This window comes from Hyposmocoma kahamanoa, unplaced genomic scaffold (genome assembly GCF_003589595.1).
Source record: "Hyposmocoma kahamanoa isolate Upper Pololo Valley unplaced genomic scaffold, ASM358959v1 202, whole genome shotgun sequence".
In the NCBI taxonomy this organism is placed as follows: domain Eukaryota; kingdom Metazoa; phylum Arthropoda; class Insecta; order Lepidoptera; family Cosmopterigidae; genus Hyposmocoma; species Hyposmocoma kahamanoa.
In genome coordinates, this window is record NW_020653726.1 from 17,657,474 (window position 1) to 17,676,395 (window position 18,922).

The window sequence follows — 18,922 nt, forward strand, 5'->3', positions numbered from 1 at the left end:
CGGCGGCCGTCGCGCGATAGAACAGCGGACTCCGTTCGGCGACCGCGTAGACAAAAGACAAGCTAGTGCCTTCCAGCTAAAAGCCAAATAAATAGAGCGTATTTTTCCATAACAGTTCGGTCTCTGAACACGTGCACGCGGTCGCTGGGCGGCGGCGGCCGCCGCAGATTTCGCTGTTCGACCGCGCGAAACTTTCTCTTTGTTTGTATGGGCGCTAATATTCACCAAAATGCACTTCTATTTCATGATTATATAGTAATTTCATGGCATAATTTCTCAGACAACACTGAAGCGTAAATTCTGCGAGGCTTTCGTCACAACTTCTTTTAGTGACTCAAGTTACAAGGAAATATGTCGAGTTTAAAGTTTTTACACTTTGCAGTAGCATAGTGTAAAAACCTAAAACTCGACATATTTCCTTTAGGGTCGTATTCCAGAACTCTACTCAATGCTCAAGTCAGGATTTGAGCAGACTTGAGTATGATTTCAAGCACTGGAAATACGACCCTAATAGAAGGGACTAGATTATGATTTCGAGTGCTTTAAACCATGCTCAAATCCTAACTTGAGCGTTGAGTTGAATTCTAGAATACGACCCCGACCCAGGGTCGTATTCTATGTTGTATTATGATTTAAAGCACTCGAAATCATACTTAAGTCCCTGCCATTAGGGTCGTATTTCCAGTGCAATCCTGACCCGAGTAGAATTGAGTATGATTTCAAGCACTGGAAATACGACCCTAATGGCAAGGACTTGAGTATGATTTTCAGTGCTCACTGCAATATTTAAGTCCTGACTTGAGCATTGAGTAGAGTTCTGGAATACGACCCTAAAAGACTGTCTGGTAAACCCAAAGGCCGGCTTACCCAACTCAGCTAGCTTACCCAACGCATTAATAGCCATACAAAGGGGGAACGCTGCCAGTGTCGTGGGTACCTTGCCGCGGGAACACAATTTTATTAATATAATTTAATCCTACTTTTATTTTCTAGTATTTATGTGTTTGTTGTGCCTTACCTGTATATTTCAACTTATTGTCTAATAAAAACCTTAGTCTAAGATTGGTTTTATTTGTGTTTTAATCCCCAAAACCAACATTTGTTATTTTCTGGGATTGAGAACCAGACAATTTTTATATGACATAAATAATAGCCTAGTTTATTCAAATTGTATAGGTAATCTCAATTAACGTCAGCATTGGTGATCCGCAAGGTCACCGCCATCACAGTAGTGACTGTTGTTTGAATAGCATTTTTTTCGAACAATATAGGTACATTCAACAGTAAAATCGCACACTGGTGCTTGGCATCATTTATTCCGTTTGCACACTCTTATATTACACGATTTTATAGAGGTGACAGAGTGATAATTATGTCCAATATTTACTTTCACGTCGACTCTTACTCACAACTTTCAAGTTTTACTTCATTGTATGTTCATACCAAAGTCCGTTGAGTATATCTTTTTGAAAAATAAATGCTTTTGAAACAACGGAAGCATTACTGCCCCTTATGGGAATAACCCGTATTACAATATGAGCTCGTAGATCCTATACTAAATCATACTCAAGTCCTGACTTGAGCATTGAGTAGGTATAGTTATGGTACACGACCCTTAGTAAGGTAAATTATCAGACAAAAATGTGTTGACAGTTGTTTGTGGGGACAGTCGTTCGTGATCTACTTTTATAGGCATTCACTGTCGGCATTGTTGCATGCGTTGTTTTGAAATGTATGAACTCACAGCAACGCAAAGCACTAAGTGAAAGTCAGGTGAACGCATAATAATCATTTGCATTGCCGGAAGTGAATGCGTTAAGGAATCTATTCCATGCAATAAATTAATAGACCGCAATAAGCAGCACTGCAATTTGATACAAACGAAAAATTATCATCTGTTATTAAAATTATTATTATAATGCTCTCAAACTATATTTGATCAAATATCATTGATATAATATGTAATGATTGTTAAACTTCTTAATAACTCACGTTCACAATATACCAGCAAATTGTGATGTTGTATGTTAATGGTAAATGCTACGGTTGGCCGTGGCCTCTGCGTACCCCGATAGGAAAAGGGCGTGAAGTGTATGTATATCTTTTGATTTCTCCCGCCCATTGACTGACTTTTCATAAGTTCTTGTAGTCATCATAAGGATTCTCTTTAAATGTCATCAACTGAAGAAATGAAAAACAATTGGCTTAATGTCTTTATAACCAGGCCACAAAAAAAAAACACAAATGTCACGAAGACGCACACAAAATAACTCACACAAACACACTTTTTCGCCTAGCGTGAAAATCTGTAAGAGGAGTGTTTGTATTTTAATTAATTTTGTGAATTTGTGTGGTTGTTCTATTTATATTAAGTAAGGACATATTAGCAAGCACAATGTCGTCTGTATGTTGTGGAAATAAGAAGCAGAAGCTGAATAACAGCTTTAACAATAGTATCGAGCGACCTATGAACGGGTATCACGAATCAGTGGCTATTCCTGATATGTGTTACTTCTGTTTCGATGTTTTGTATTGTCAGCTGCACAGTATGGACCCCCCGTCGACGCCAAACTTCTCCAACGATGCATAGTAAGTAGCAAAGTAGCTTAAAACTGAGTCTCACAAAGACCAATGCTTTATGGCCTGACTGCCCCCAAAATCTTTTGTTCCAAACCAGGTCAATGCGCTGACCTTAAATGTAGCATGCAGTTTTCTTTTGACGTGTAAAATATACATGTTTACATCACTAAAAGTCAGTATTTCTGGTGAAAGTTCAGTTAAAACTGTGTTAATTTATTTGAGATACAAGTAATAATTATGCAGTGCCCACTGAGTAAGTGATCCTGTTTATGCCACATCAATAATGAATTTTTAAATAATGCACTGCTCAAAAATTAAATTACCTTTTTTTTTAACGTAACTTGAGTGTGTTACATATTATGAGTACTTTAAATTCTGAAACAAGTTCTTTTTTCAAACTACCTACATATAGCATACATTTTTATTTTCATTTTATTAAGTGTATTACGTAAACTTTGTAAATATTCATTACGTAACACATACTTTTTATTTAAAACTACATTATATGGCTCAAATGATTACATAATAATGCTCTTAATTATCTAATAAAATTTAAACAAAGGTTTGAATGCGACCTGCTTTTAGTTTCTCTACTGACAGCAGATAATAATAAGAAAATGTCTAACAACTAACTGTAAGTATTTATTATAGGTAAAAACATACGGAGCTAAGAAAACACTTCAATTCCTTAATAATGCAAGTCTTGGCTCTAAAATTGTATTGTTTTGTCAATAGATCAATTTACTGCTTGTAATGAATGGGGCTACATATTCCCTCAAAAGCCACCCTACCAATAATAAACTTTACAGATTATAATAATCATAATTTATACTTAATAGGTACGTAACATTGTTTCCAGTCCCCTGTTTGTGACGTGGAAGATTGGAAAGGACCACCGTCTCCGTGGTTGCATTGGCACTTTTAATGCGATGCACTTGCATTCAGGTAAAATAAACATTACATTCTATTTCGTGTGCCATGCTATTAAATCCCAGTCTACAGTTAATTTAGTTGTGGAATGGTTTCAAATTCTAAAGCCAACAGAAGGATGAGTTGCTATTACCTTGCTATTATTATAAGTCAGTTAATAATATTACATAGTATGTTTGTTATACATCTAATGATCACGCATATTTATTCTTATCTGTGCAACATACTAAGCAAATGCATAGATGTCTAATTACCAAGCTAATATTGTGATAGACATAATAAAATTACTCTATAGCTAGAATTGGTCAAATAATCATCAGTAATAAATTTATAATATACTATAACACATAGTTTCCCAAAGTAGTCCCTACTGCCCCCCCAGTAGGCGCTGAAGAGTCTTAGGGTCATATTCCAGAACTCTACTCATTGCTCAAGTCAGAATTTGAATATGATTTCAAGCACTGGAAATACGACCCTAAACGCAAAGACGAGTATAATTTCTAGTGCTATAAATCATACTCAAATCCTGATTTGAGCATTGAGTAGAGTTCTGGAATACGACCCATAGTCTCAGAAGTTATTGGAAAAAAAATTTGAATTATCTATGTAAACTGCACTATAAAAATTTTTTCCTTGTTTTTTGTGTTAAGTTAATATAACAGATAAGTGTTTTCAATCATTTTTTATTACGGCGAATGTTGAGATTTTTTATCTTGCCTAAGTGGGCGGGGAGCAAAAAAGTTTGAGAACCTATGCTATAACACATTAGTCTATTAATGTTCAGCTCTTAGTATAAACATAACCTAATGAATTACTGTCTGTGGAAATCTGAAAATCAATGTAACTTCTGTGCACGTACCTTATTTTATTGGCGTTATAATAATATTTCCGCCCACATCAGTCTATTAAATGTTAGTGAAACAGTTACTTTAACTTGTGTAACATAAAATCATTGAAATGGGAAAGTTACCCGGACAGATGCTATTTGATACCGCTGTTGATGCTTCCTGGCTCTCCTGATTAACTTTTAAGAAACTTGTAGGCACTTTGTATTGATGTAGGATGATCTTGGTTACTGGATGACTATACATTTTTTTGTGTGTACAAACCGTAATTCGGACGGTCCTCATGAAGCAGTATTTTTAATACTGTGGTCTGTTGTCAGTATAACTAATTTTCCACCATTTAATATTTCAATTAATAGGTCTCCGTGAATATGCGATAACAAGCGCCTTGCGGGACTCCCGCTTTTCCCCCATCACTCGGGAAGAAGTCCCCCGATTGACAGTCTCAGTGTCAATCCTGCAGCACTTCGAGGAGGCTGAGCATTACCTCGACTGGAAGCTCGGCAAACACGGTATTCGCATCGAGTTCATCAGTGAAAGAGGCTCTAAGCGCACTGCTACTTATTTACCTCAAGTCGCCTCCGAGCAAGGTAAAATACTCCTTACTACATTCTATTATATCTCATTACGTTGCTAATTCACAACTCTTTGTGGTAACACAGGTTGTAAAGAAGTTGACAGTAACAAGTATAGTTTCACTGTGTCCAGCCAAACATTAGACATAGAATATATTAAAGTACATTGTATGTTGATCATATCGACACATTGGATATGAAACTATTTTTTCGGATCACTAATTGCATCTTAGTAGCAGTAGAGCTCCTTGTGAAAGAGTTTGTCCAGGGCAGCCTATTTATAGTTACCTATTTCTGCCACCAAGCAGTAATTGAGCAGCAGCAGGGTTTGAAGGGTATGGGTGCTGGTGAAATTACAAACACATGGGACTTGTCAACTTATGTCTCAGGGTGACAGGCGCAGTGTAGCGCGCCTTAGGTCTTTGCGATTTAAAGCTCTGAGTGGCACTGCAACTGTTATGGACAGACGTGTAGCTTACCACCAGACATGACTTGTTCATCCCGTCACTTGATATTATTAAAAAAAATCGCGTAGGTAGTCGTGACCATGGGACCTATTAAAAGCTCGAAATGGTGTGATCCTCTGTGGCCGGACCACCTATAAGTACTTGGATACAGTAGTACAAAATAATAGATCCTAAATCCAAGGTGGCGCGGCGGGAGAGTACTGCTTTGTGGCCGGACCACCTAAGTGGTTAAACATTTCGTAATCTATCGAGGTACTATTAATTTTGTTGTATGTCTAGGAAAGTATACTTTCGGTACGTATTATTTTGTACTACTGCATCCGAGTACTTACAGGTGGTCCGACCACAGAGGATCGCAACTCGAAATGTGGGTTTGTATGAAAAAACAAATAGTTTTAATTTCCAATGTATTTATGTTTATTCACATCCACTTAAAATAATAATCAGCAAACTAAACTTGGTGTCACCAGGTGTAACATTTAAAAAAAATTAATATCATATGGGCGTGTGCACATGGGTCTAATAAGTGAGTCAATAGTTTAAACACGCACATGGTGATAGCGATTTGTCAATTTGAAATGAATAATTGTAAAATGGCATGCAATAATAATATTTGAATAATGTCAAACTGTGTTGTTTGGTATTACTATTGTTGCTAACAAACTAAGAATATAATAGACAACACAGAAACACTGTTAAAAATAGTCACAACCTTGTATAGAAATACAATACTAGCAAGCACAATTATATAAAGTACTTGCTCTATATGTTGTTTCACGTGCTCTATTATGTGGATATGCATATGTTTATGATTACTTTAATATTTGTTATTTTTCACACACAGTCATTGTTCTTTATTTCCGTACAAATACCCAATGTCCCTGATAACGCGTAGTATGAATTATTTACAAAATAGATCCAATACGATGACGACTTCAGTGGTCGAGTGGCTTACACACCGGTTCTCATGGTGTCGGTCGCGTCAATGTAGAAAAACTAACTTTTATATAATGTCTCGGGTCTGAGTGTTTGTGGTACCGTCGTTATTTCCGATTTCCACAACTTAAGTTCTTTAGTTACTTTGGGAGAGTAACTTATGTATTGTCTAATATTTATTTAAATACAGTTGTTACTAATTTTGTAAATTACAAATATTTAAATCATCCGGAATAAAACAATATTCATTTATTTGCTAATAGCAAGCCTAAGCCAACAGGTCTGGATTGGTAAATTACAGTGAACTATATGATAGTTTCAAATGTATGTATGTAGTGTTTGAAATCTTATTATAGATTTCTGTGGACAAGTGTAACAGAATCTTTCTGTTAGATTTGTCCACAGAAATCTGTAATATTAGTCTATTTACAGGTCTGCTTACAGTGCGAGGGCTTCCACACATTTTTGCAAAAGTGTCTCCTTTGCCATTTAAACAGTGTCGGTTAGTTTGACGCGGATGCGTTTTCAGGTTGGGACCAAATCCAGACGATCGACTCGCTGTTGCGCAAGGGCGGATACAAGGCCGCCATCACGACTGAGCTGCGGCGGAGCATCAAGCTGACGAGGTACCAGTCCGAGGAGGTGTCGGCGTCGTACGGCGAGTACGTCAGCCAGCGTTGCTAGCAGCGACCGCCTGACGCGCGCCTCGAGCCGCGCCCCGCCGCTGGTTGCGGCCACGGGATCCACGGATGCCGTGCTAGCAATTATCTAGATTCTAAGTGTACGTATAGTGACGACGTGAGGCGACGTGAGCCCTTCTACAGACCCCGGAATGCCTTCAGAAGTACAAGCGCAAGTCAGAATTATGCTCAAAGTGCGAGCTCGAAATATGTGAGGAGATCGTGTCTTATAACAATCATATAAAGGTAAGACGCAACACTGCCAACTATTATACATTCCTTATAGGAACATCAACGGTGCCATCTTAAAAACAATGAATATATTTCGCTTGTAATTAACGTTTAACTGCAATACATCTAAAGTCTTAATTAATAGTTATAAAGTCGAATTTTGTGTGATTCTATTTGATCGTAATGAGCGGCGAAATTGATGAGTAGTTTTCCTTAAGAAAGCTTTAAAAGTACACTTTGATCAAAATTTTGACTTTATTTCAAGTGTCTCTATGTCGCAGCAGTATTGAAACAGAATGCAATAAATAATATGTTCAGAAGTCTTAGTTGTTATGTTGAATAGCGGGATTGTCCATGCTTCCATGTTTAAGTGGTTATTGCCTTGTGATGCGAATGAGCCTCAAGTACACAGATCTCAAAGTCTAATGAATCGTCATTCAAATGAAGTGGGAACCTCATTGTATGCACTGTGCTCGAATGTCGGCAATAATTTTCGTAATTACTTACATATTTGTTAGTAAATTTCAAAAATGGTATATTTCTGTTGTATTGTGCGTATTCATGTTTTATTGTTATCTCAAGGTACAGTGGCCTGCGTATTTTTTTAATTTTAAGTACTTACGCAAGTATAAGTTAGTTTGTATTTATGAGCTAGGTGCGGCCCTGTACTTTGTCTGCAGGTTTTTGCTTGACAACTTAGCAGAGACTGCCAAGGCTTTCATGTCTAAGTTCTCAAGCGTCATGTAATAGAAGTCACACACATTTTAGGTTCCATAAATCTACTCTAGGATAAATGCAAAGCAAAAATTCTAAAAAAAATTATATAAAGACGAAATGACAAAAAAATATTAATAAAGTAAGGATTTGTTTGTTATAGAATGTAAGATTTACTTTATTGGCATTTTTTGATGACAATTCTTGATAACTCGATTGCCTAGATATATGGCGCGTTATGTTCAAGGACGAAATGGGATATATCTGAATGAATAAACTCATATTTTGACTATCAATTCTGTTGCGTTCAATGTAAAGTACAAATTGATATAGAAATATAGTGCTATCACTTTGAAACTATTGATGAGTGAAAAGGACAGCATTATTTCTGTCAGAATAGTTTACAATTTTGTGGTAGCAGAATGGACATGTCTGTAGAGATGAGACGTTTATTAATCATAAATTGCGCTAGGGGCTATTAAAAAACCATGCAAAATAGAAATAGGTGTTGCAACTAAAGTATCACTTAACTAGAAGTGATAAAATCACAGCAACGTATTGGTCCAATGAATGTACTGATTCGAGACAAAACTTTAGGATTATAAACCCGTCACACACGAGTGCTTTAAACATTAAATTGTTAGTACTGCTTTCTGTTTAAACCTGCAACTATACATGTTTAATGTACAATAATATTGTTACGACTAGTGGATAATCAGATGCTTATTTACCTACAATTCTTGATTCTACAGTTGATTATAAAATTTAAAGAAAAATAATTATTTAAAATATTATAAATATATATGTATAATAAATCAAAATGTAAAGACAGCGGATATCTAGAAAAAAATGTTATATATGCATTACTTACTTCGCTGGCTCAGCGACCCGAAGTGGATCTTGGCACGACGTGATCCGACTCCAAAGTACGCCATTTCAGTCGGTCTCTTGCCAATTCCGACCATTCAGACACATTCAGTTCCTATAAAGACCTTTAGGTCTTTGGCGACTTCATACTTCCAGCGATATCTTGGACGGCCCATTGGACGATGACCCTTAGGTTGCCTCAAATACGCTCTTTTGGCAGCTCGATCCTCTCCCATTCTTTCCACATGTCCTAGCCAGCGAAGTCGAGCTGATTTTATTTCCCCGATTATGTTCGGTTCAGACACTAGTTCTTCTATCTCTCTATTGAATCTGACCCTCCAGTTCCCAAATTCTTCTTTGATTGGTCAAAGACTTTTTCGAAGTATCTTCCGTTCCGCCGCTAATAATTTGTTCTTCTTTCAGCGCTGAAGGACGAACGCTGAAACCATACACTTGTTTAACTTTAAAGTTGACACTTCTATCTGTTCACATCACTGAGATCCAGTTTTTTCTTTATTTTTAATACCAAATGACGAGACAAACAAATCGTGCGCCTGGTGGTAAGCGACACGCTTGTCCATAACCGTTGCAGTGCCACTCAGAGCTTTAAATCGTAAAGTGAATTTGCTTAGGAGCACTGCTACTTCAATTAGTGATGAAAAAGACTCAGTCTTTAAAAGGCCTTAAGCCTTTTAAAAAACCTCGACTAATTTTCAACGCCACGCGACTAGTTTAGTCTTTTAACCCTCAAGTCTTGAGTTATAAGACTAAAACTGAAGACTCATTCGAGTCGAAGTCTTTTAACCCTAGGAAGCTTAAAAGACTTATAGGACTAAAACGACTGGCGCCTTATAGCCTCGGGAGTCGCGAGTCATGAGCCGTATGGCGTGATTTTATTTCTACCCACAAGGTATTTATTTTGCGATTTTTATTGTAAGTCAATAAACGTGATTATTTACTACATACTACTTACGTCATTTTTACTTATAAACTTCGGGTTTAATAAGACATAAAATAGGTATAAGTCCTTTGCAAAGAACTCGAGACGTAGTCAAGTCTTTCAAGTCGTTTAAGTTATTTAAGTATTTTGAGTCTTTTAGTATAACGACTGAGTCTTATTAATAAAAACTCGAACCCACAGTCTTAATTTTAGAGTCGAGTCCTGTAAAATGGAGTCGAGTCGTTATAAAACACCTTAAAATACTGAGTCTCTTTCATCACTACCGTCAGTTGTCATATTCCTGGTCATCATCAAATCTATAAGATTTATAGTGACCCAAAATATATTATTTGTCTTATATATTTAAAATATTAAACTCTAGCAGGTGCCCGCGACTTCGTCGTCGAATAAGTACTTCGGATAGTCTGCTATACTGTACCAATTTTCAATTTTTATTGGTTCTCCATACAATCTACTAATATATATAATAAAGTAGCCTATGCCCTTCTCTTAGGTCTCATCTATCTCTATATCAAAATTCATCAATATTGGTTCTGTGGTTTACGCGTGCATACGTAACCGCCAGAATTACTTTCGTATTTATAATATTAGTTTGGTTTATGTCACGCTACCTCGGGTTTTAAAAAAAGAAAGAATATATTTTGCAAAGCCTCCATATTTCCGTTTATTTAAATTAGTTCTGTTGCACAGTTATGTTGACAGAACTACTGGTACCTTTCGTCCCATTTGTTCTGTTGATATTAGACAGTTTTCTTCCCAGAACTACTGAGACTTTTCTCTCCCACTAGTTTTGTGTACGAGTTTTCAGTCCACAGTTGTATCTATAAATGTTCTTAAAATAAAATTTGCCATATTTCCACGCCTATTTGGCACCACTAGACACTTCAATTGATAGTAATTCGCGAGATATGGCGAACTAAAGTATAAACGCATTCAAATATCCTAACACTAATTATGACACTATGCTTTTATATTTCATATTATTGCAGCTCTTGAATGTGACGAGCTTATATCTCTACGTTTTTCTTTATTAAATGAGACGTGGCTAAACTTTGCCCCGCCTAGGCCGTTCGTGGCAATGTTACAACCAAATGTTAAATTCTAGGGTCACACCATTCGTCCTAATTAGAAAGCTAGAAGTTATATTGCTTAGGAGTGTTAGTTTTTGAATTGGTCAAAGTAATAGAAAAAAAATCAACCAACAATCTGTTGGTTTAAGTGACAGAAAGATTAACAACGTTTCGGCGTCAATTCGCTGTGTACATTTCTTAAACTTCATCTTCGAAGTTCACTTGACATTTCTGTGATTAAAAATGGTAATAATTTTAAGTCTATAGCAAATTACGTTTTCCATAGAAGGTCGTTTTCATTTGATGACCTAAGTGACCTAGGAGTTAGCACTATAGGCTTCAGAAGCTGGTATGATCAATTTGGAAAACGAACTTTTCTAAATCGGTTCTGATCTGGGTGTTCTGGGTAGTGCACCCGGAGCTAATTTCGTTACTCCAGTTTACTGTACTAATGGTACAGGGAATTCTCTAGTTAGAAACCTGATAAATTATGTAGTTGTCTGATACATTACTATTTTTTGGGGTTCGACGTGATAATTATTATTGATAATTTTTATCCCGATAATTATCTTGATAAATATTCTTTGATAATTTAATTTTATATTTCTACAATGAATTGGAACAACAAAAATTTTTCGCTAGCAACCTCTTGCTACGTGTTTGTTACCAAAACGTATCCAAACGTGTCAAAAAAAGTTAGAAACTAAATTGTTTCTCCAGAGATTTTTCTTCGTGTTCATTAGTTTTCTCGTTGTTTGCGTCATAGATAATTATCATGATAATTATCAAAGAAAATAAATAACTTATTAATTTCGAACCCTGCTATTATTTTAATTACACTCAACCTTTACTTTTTGGACGTTATTGCGAGAGCTTAAAGTATGAAATTTTCACATCAGAATTGACGCCGAGCTTAAATTTACAGTTAGTGCCCCAAGATGAAAATGCACCAGATTAATTGTGAAAATAATTAACAGTTGTTTTCTCAAATTATATTTAAGAGCCATAGCACATAAGCGATGTTTGAATTTAGGTTGAGATAATCATATCATTGCACCATCGGCATCGGCCGCTGTGGTATCATTCATTGGTGTATCGTCACATTTACCGAAAGTTCAGTCACCGAATTCGAAATGTCCAACTAGAGATTATTTTGTTATTGGACAGCTGTATTCGGCGAAGGGTAGGAACTTTTGGCACATGTGTACAGCGCACGGATTTATTTTACAAATGATTATATTGTAGACAAAATCATCATACAATTATTGTATTTTCGGCTATGTAATGGTTTTTTTTAATAGCGGGGATTATGCTTTGCCTCCGTCTCCCCATTCTGACAATACTGTTTTAGACAATAAGTTTTCTTATATTTCTCCAACTGTAACAGATTTTTTGACTTCACTAAATATTATTATAGCAATAAGGGCAGGTTTTACATTTATTGTAGTACTTAGACCATTCAGAATAAGGTCTGAATTAGTTTGTTTGTTTATTCCCTTATCCAGTACCACTACCTTGAGTTTGCTGTGACGATTATCGGTAGTGACCGCGCGTAATATATGAAAAATATTCTTCGTTTGACCGTTAGAGCGTTACACACGGCGGCTTTTACAGCGCGTCTGCAGCGATTCAGTCTAATCGTCTTATCTTTACACACACGCAGGACTTAAGCAGTGATACAATATCGATGCTAATGCGATGCAGCCGCCGCTGCAGTGACACGATCGCGACGCTAAGGCTCAATTTATATTGCGATTTATATTTTTTGTAACGATATAGTACATAACGTAATGAACTTTGTGGTCAATTGTGTAATGTACAAACTAGTTACGAGTCAAAAATCACGTCGCGCGTCTTTCGCGGAATTCTCGAGAATGCTCGTGCATTCGCTAGAAGATGCCGCGAGAAGTAGCGCGAAGGCAAGCGCAGTGTGACGTCAAACATCGACGAAATATTATATATATCCTCAAGGCGCAGTCGCGCCAATGCTCGAGCATCTTTAAGCATCGAAATTTAAGCTCCCGTTCCATTTCGTTCAGCCGCCACGTAAATTTAATTTATGCAACCGCGTGTTTACATCGCTGCTAAAAGTAGCCACGTGTTACCGCTCGTACAATTTGACATTCAAAATTGTCAAATATTTTTTATAAACTCATGGTAGGGGCACACTTCGGGTGCAATTGTTAAAAATGATTTCATTCAGTATTGTATCCCTAGTTCTCTTCCTACTGTTAGTGTATTAGTCATCAAAGTGGACCACAGAAATATGCCTCGGAATGTTTTGCGAATGATTTGTTGGCTTCGATGTGTGGGCTTTAAAGGCCCCCATATACACGCGATTCCTCCTTTCGATCCGTCGTCACGATAATCGTATTCATCCGTCACTATTGCCTTGGCGTTCAAGTTAAACAGTCCATTCACTACCTGCATGGCGGTCCGCCGCGCAGGCCGGAGACTGCTCACACACTATCCTGCATATGGCCAACGTATGGAGTCTCGCAGGAGGCATTGCAGGATTGCAGGATGGCTTGCCCGCTGCGACTACATTCATAATTCGCATTATGCGGCGGACGGCTATGCGGACTGCTATGCAGGATAATGAATGTCCCCTTAAACGTGCCATGAATATCGAGTCGTCGTTTCGATTAGTCTGGAACAACGGATTGTGAACACAAATCGTCCCGTATATGAGGGGCCTTGAGGTTTTCTTAGTTGAAAGCGATTGGCGCAGTAAAGCACCGTTAAGCCGGGTACTCACTAACGTGCTGTAACCGTTACATGCTATGCTACCAAAAATCATAGTATGTACGTGGTTCGCGAGCTTGCCGCGAGCGGAACGCGTGCGGTTCGCAGTGAGCCGACGATAACCAGGTACTTATTCTAGCAAGTGAAGACTGTTTCACGCGTACACACTTGAACCTCGTTATTGTATCTGTTACGTTACTGTTACAGCTCGCTAATGAGTACCCGGCTTTACATGAGAACCGCTGCGCATAACATTAGGGATTCGCCACACTTATTAACGCTCGAGCCGATTTGAAAAAACTAAAATGTTTTTTTTTGTTCTTATTACATGGACATAAAAGTTTTTTCATGCCTGCTTAATGCAATTCCGTGTGGCGATTCCCTTATAGCTCAACCGGAGCACTGTTATTCAGAATGGTCTAGGAAAATAGGCTAGGTGTAAGGGGCAGTTGCATGTGTTCAAACATAGGAAGCGTTTCTCTGGTAAAGTTGTGTGCATAGATTGTTGTCAGTTTTTTTTGTAATTCTTAAACTTATGATTATAAAACTAATATTATAGGTTAATTTGAGTTTTTTTTTTAATTTTAACACTCACTGGTACAACATTACGTTATTGCGTGCGCACACTGTAGACTAAGAGTCAGCGCAAATCGGCAGCCGGGAAGGCAAAGGACATTAATAAAAAAATATAAATTAAGTGCTATTTGAATTGGAATAAGGTATACATTCATTAGGCGGCGTTCCCATTATGTCGTAACGATAGAGTGGTATAGTTTAGTGTCGTGGCTTATATTACTACTATATTTATATGACGTTGTTTTCGCATAGAACAACACGATTAACTGTCGTTCACAACTTTTTTGACGTTACGACGATAGACTGTCGTGTCAATGGGAAGAGCTACGACAGTTGTCCGACGATAAATAAAACGTCACTATAAAAATGTGACGACAGATAATCGCAGCTTCAAACGATACTGATGATACTGTCGTGCAAACGACAAGGCGACTATCGTTGACCGATAAATTGTCACGATTTAGTGGGAACACGACAGTCGTTAAACGATAAAGTAAACGTCCATGACACTGTCACGACAGATAGTCGTGATATGGGAACTGTGGGTCGATTCAGAACCTTACGATAACTCAGTTGTCGATCGATTTCTTTTAATTTTTAGTCACAACACCCGAATCGAACGTCAAACTGTCGTATTCGAAACCGAACCGAAATGACATCACGCCCGTACGATTACTCGAACTTCTCAACCGGCAAAGACTACAAACGTTATTCAGAATACAGTTATCGAATGAAAATTACCAAACGTCCTATTGTTTACAAAGTAAGAATGAAATATGGAAATCTCTTATTATTTTAAATAAAGTCTGGATTTTTATTAACTTATTTTAATGCACGGCTAATGTATTCTTATATTTTAGGCCTTTAAAGTCTTAAAAATGTATATAAAAGAATTTTCATCGAATAACTGCGTGAACGCTGTTGGATAAAGATATCGTATCCGAATCCGAATCGAACGTTTAACTCGAATGTTCGAGAACGATATCCAATCGAACGATTCGGTTAAAATATCGAAGAGTCGTGAATCGGGGGCTACGTTAGACGCGACAGTCGTTCAACGATAAATAAAGCACTACGACATAATGGGAACGCGCCCTTACGACGACAGATTGTCGTGACAATGGGAAGAGCTAGAACGACAGTGGGCTGACGATAAAAATGTGACGACAGTTAATCGCAGTTTCAAGCGATCTGTCGTGCAAACGACAAGGCGGCTGCCGTGAACCGATAAATTGTCGTCATGATCTAGTGGGAACAGATGTCTAGCTTTTCCCACTATTGTGTTGCGATAAAATAAATAAAGTAAACGTCCACGATACAGTCAGGACAGATAGTCGTGATATGGGAACAGGCTAGACGCGACAGTCGTTCAACGGGAAAATAAAACGACGACATAATGGGAACGTGCCCTTACTCACTGCATCTCAGAGCATTGGAATTTATACTCATTTCAGTTGCAATAGCATAAAATATACATTGATAAATTTAATGTTATCTGCTATGCTATTCGCCGGTTTGCGTTTGCCCTTACGTGGTCATGTTAACCATTCAATCATTAATTTATTCTCATACCGCGCGCTGTTTCTACACAAATTTGACAGCGTGTGTGCATCGAGTGAGCACCATTTGAAGAAGGTTTATAATATAATAGTCAATTATTAAAAGTTATAAAACAATTGTAAGGACGCGTTCAAATTAGCTGCTGTTAGACGCGCTGCAGTCGCGCGTCGGCCGCGACAGTCGCGCTGTAGTCACGCTCGGGTGCAGTCACGGTTAGTGAGGTGTACATGTTAATTTTTCAAATTAACCACGATGGATGAAAATCGACGGACGAAAGAATTTATAGAGAATGTAAAACACCCTGCAATATGGGATAGCAGTTCCGCCAGTTATTCCAATCGATTGGATAAAAAGGCATGGGAAAATGTATGTCTATCTATTGACAATTTTGAAACTGTCACGAGCTGCAGGTCAAGTAAGTGTTGAATCGAAAATGCACTGCCGAGAAAAACTGCTTAACACATTTATCAACACTGAATCAAGTCGATTAGAAAAAGCTATATGTCCTTGTAAAGAGACCAAAATCGACGTGGTGAGTTTCCCATTGGCGCGGCGGTCCAAGCGGAAGCGAACGCGCTACGTCTTTTTAACACTAATACATTGACTTACAATTATATGGACGTCGGGTCCGCGCTAAAAAGTGTCCGAACTTATAGGGCGTTAAAATCGTATACAGAGCGTCATTCACGCTTTAGTCTTCGTTTGTTCGACTGACAGCGAAGCAAGCAAAGTTAGACAGTACTGCGATGACATTACAATTTAAATCCAACGTTTTAGCTTTTTCATATTCCTTTACATGTCACTACGTTTAAATAGGTTGACTTGGGACATTATTTTCGTGGTTTTTGTATTAGACCCGTCGTCCATTTATTTGTAAGTCAATGCACTAATAGCACAACATAAATGCAGTGATTCCCGTATAATAGTTCCGACTGTTAGTCAGGACAGGGATGATGAAGCCTATTCTTGTATGAGAAAGCGCTACAGTTGTAGTGATTTATTTAAATAATAGTACATAATACGATTTTTAAAAAGTTGCGTGCCTCATCAGGGTATCGAATCGACCAAATGTGAAAAAAATCCTGTACTTTACAATGCCAATCGAAAGGGAGAATTCCGCCGCCGTTAGTTGAATGGGCGCATGTGAAATTACTTTAAAAAAAATTGGTATGTATACTGCCGTGATCAGTTAAAAAGGCCTATCTGTTTTATCGTCTCCTTTGTGAATAGTATGAAGTTACCGCAAACTGAAAAAAAACATAGCAGGTGAGTCATTTTTCATACCTATATGTGAAGTGTGTGATCCAAGAACTACGTAAAAGTAAGTGTTTCTTCGTCAGAATCCATCGCGTAACTGAGATGAAAAATAAAACATCACTAAAAATTTGGTCGCACTTCAGCAGCGCGACAGTCGCGCTCCACGCGGCTGCTGCGCTTCTAACAGCAGCTAATTTGAACGCGCCCTTAATCAATGTTTCTATTTGTAAAAAATAAACCATGATAATAACGTTTTTATATTCAAAGAACCGATCTCAAAAGTTTGCTTATCGCTGTATTTTTACATCTGTGCCAAGTTTTATTCAGATCGGTTACTGCTTGGCGGCAAAAATAGGTAACTTACTTCTCTGGACGAACTCTTACACAAGGACTACTACTGACATTAGTAATTTATGTTTTTACAAATAGAATAATTTTATTTTACAATTATTTTAGAAGTTTTACTAAATGATTAATATAAAACTTTCTTCAAAGGGTGCCTCACTCAATGCACACACACGGAATTTGACAACGTATATTCATTTTTGTATACAAACCAAATTGTGCCGCGCCTCTCACGGTGTATGAATCTCGTAAAGGGCCGACCAACACTCGGATCTTATTAAGTCAAAATGCTCCGAAAGTCGGCCGACTGTTTAATTGTAGTGTATCTTAAATACTTGAAATTAACGTACTTAAGAAATACTCTTATAACATATTTTATCACTTCACACAGTGAAATGGATGTGAATAACAATTAGTTTTCGAAATGTTTTCCCTAGGACAGTGTTACATATAGCAAACTTTCAATAAAAATGGATATTAATAAGTTTCTATTCCGCAAGCCCAGTGAAAGTTAACGGTGTTGGATTTTTTTTATGTAGTTAATTTTCCTACAAAATTAATAAAATTATTCCCACAAAATTAATAAAATTATATATTATAAAAAAAATTCAACGCAAGCGCCACAGTTTAGCACGATTTAACATTCAATTCATTCAAAAATTAACGTTCGCGGAGTAGCAAAGAAATTGATTTCCAGTTTTATTAACATGGATTTCCGCAAAATGACGCACGAGTCTATTAATTATGTAGCCAATTTTCACTAATATTCTCTCTTAGTCAAATTGAAAAAAAAAAACACAATTAAAAATCTCTATTTACAGTCTATTTATATACTACATAATTATATCCATAGTTATTCAGCTAATAGTTTGTTCTCCATTTCCACCATCTTTTTTCTCATTGTAAAGTTGTTTTTCATTTCAAAATATGTTACTGCCGAGGATGCTATGAACTGTAGAGCTGTTAACGCAGTCAGGGAAGCAGTTAACGGTCTTGTAATCTTCCTGAGAAATTGGAATACAACTTTAGGACCTTCCACCAGGGCCGGAACTCTGTACGTGCAGTACCGACTGGCAAACTGAAAAAGACATTTTAAGCTATTAGTGCGAAAGTGGTGTAACTGCATGAAATGCATTTAGAAGACGAGGGATTTAAAATTTGCCAAATTTATTTTATATGGTCGTTGCAAATTTAATATCTCCTATGTGTTAAAAGTCACATCAACGAATCACAGAAAAACGAGAAAAGCTTTCTCCTGTAAAATTTTCATGGAGTATTTTTTGTTGCTTGTCATTGAAATAAGAAGATATTCACATGAGAGTTTATTCAGTCGGTTACTCTTTGAATATGCTTTTCAAATATTCACAAAACTACTTATTGACCAATGACACATAGGAGGTTTTAAATTTGGCAATACATACATAATTATTTTTTTATACATGAAAATAGCATCCAAATAATTGTACTTTAGTGCTAACATTGACATGATACTAAAGTAAACAAATATATCGACACTGGAATGGTAAAACGTCTAATTTGCATTTGGAAAGTATTACAGGAGAGCGATCTAAAGTATTTTTTTT

At 37.1% G+C, this 18,922-nt stretch overlaps 2 protein-coding genes across 2 annotated transcripts in view; one reads left to right on the forward strand and one right to left on the reverse strand.

The window, feature by feature from the left end:
• The first annotated feature begins 2,395 nt into the window (after positions 1 to 2,395).
• On the forward strand, positions 2,396 to 7,804 carry LOC113227009 (uncharacterized protein CG5902). The gene is made up of 4 exons (XM_026459865.1): positions 2,396 to 2,589; positions 3,440 to 3,525; positions 4,715 to 4,945; positions 6,863 to 7,804. Exons 1-4 carry the CDS (start codon positions 2,396 to 2,398, stop codon positions 7,015 to 7,017), a joined length of 666 nt encoding a protein of 221 aa, XP_026315650.1. The 3' UTR covers positions 7,018 to 7,804.
• A 10,207-nt stretch (positions 7,805 to 18,011) lies between these two features.
• LOC113227168 overlaps positions 18,012 to 18,922 on the reverse strand; it is a 2,968-nt gene continuing 2,057 nt past the window's right edge. The window contains exon 3 of the mRNA XM_026460047.1: positions 18,012 to 18,459. Within this exon, the coding sequence (XP_026315832.1) occupies positions 18,193 to 18,459 (267 nt within the window). The 3' untranslated portion in view covers positions 18,012 to 18,192. The remainder of the gene's footprint in view (positions 18,460 to 18,922) is intronic.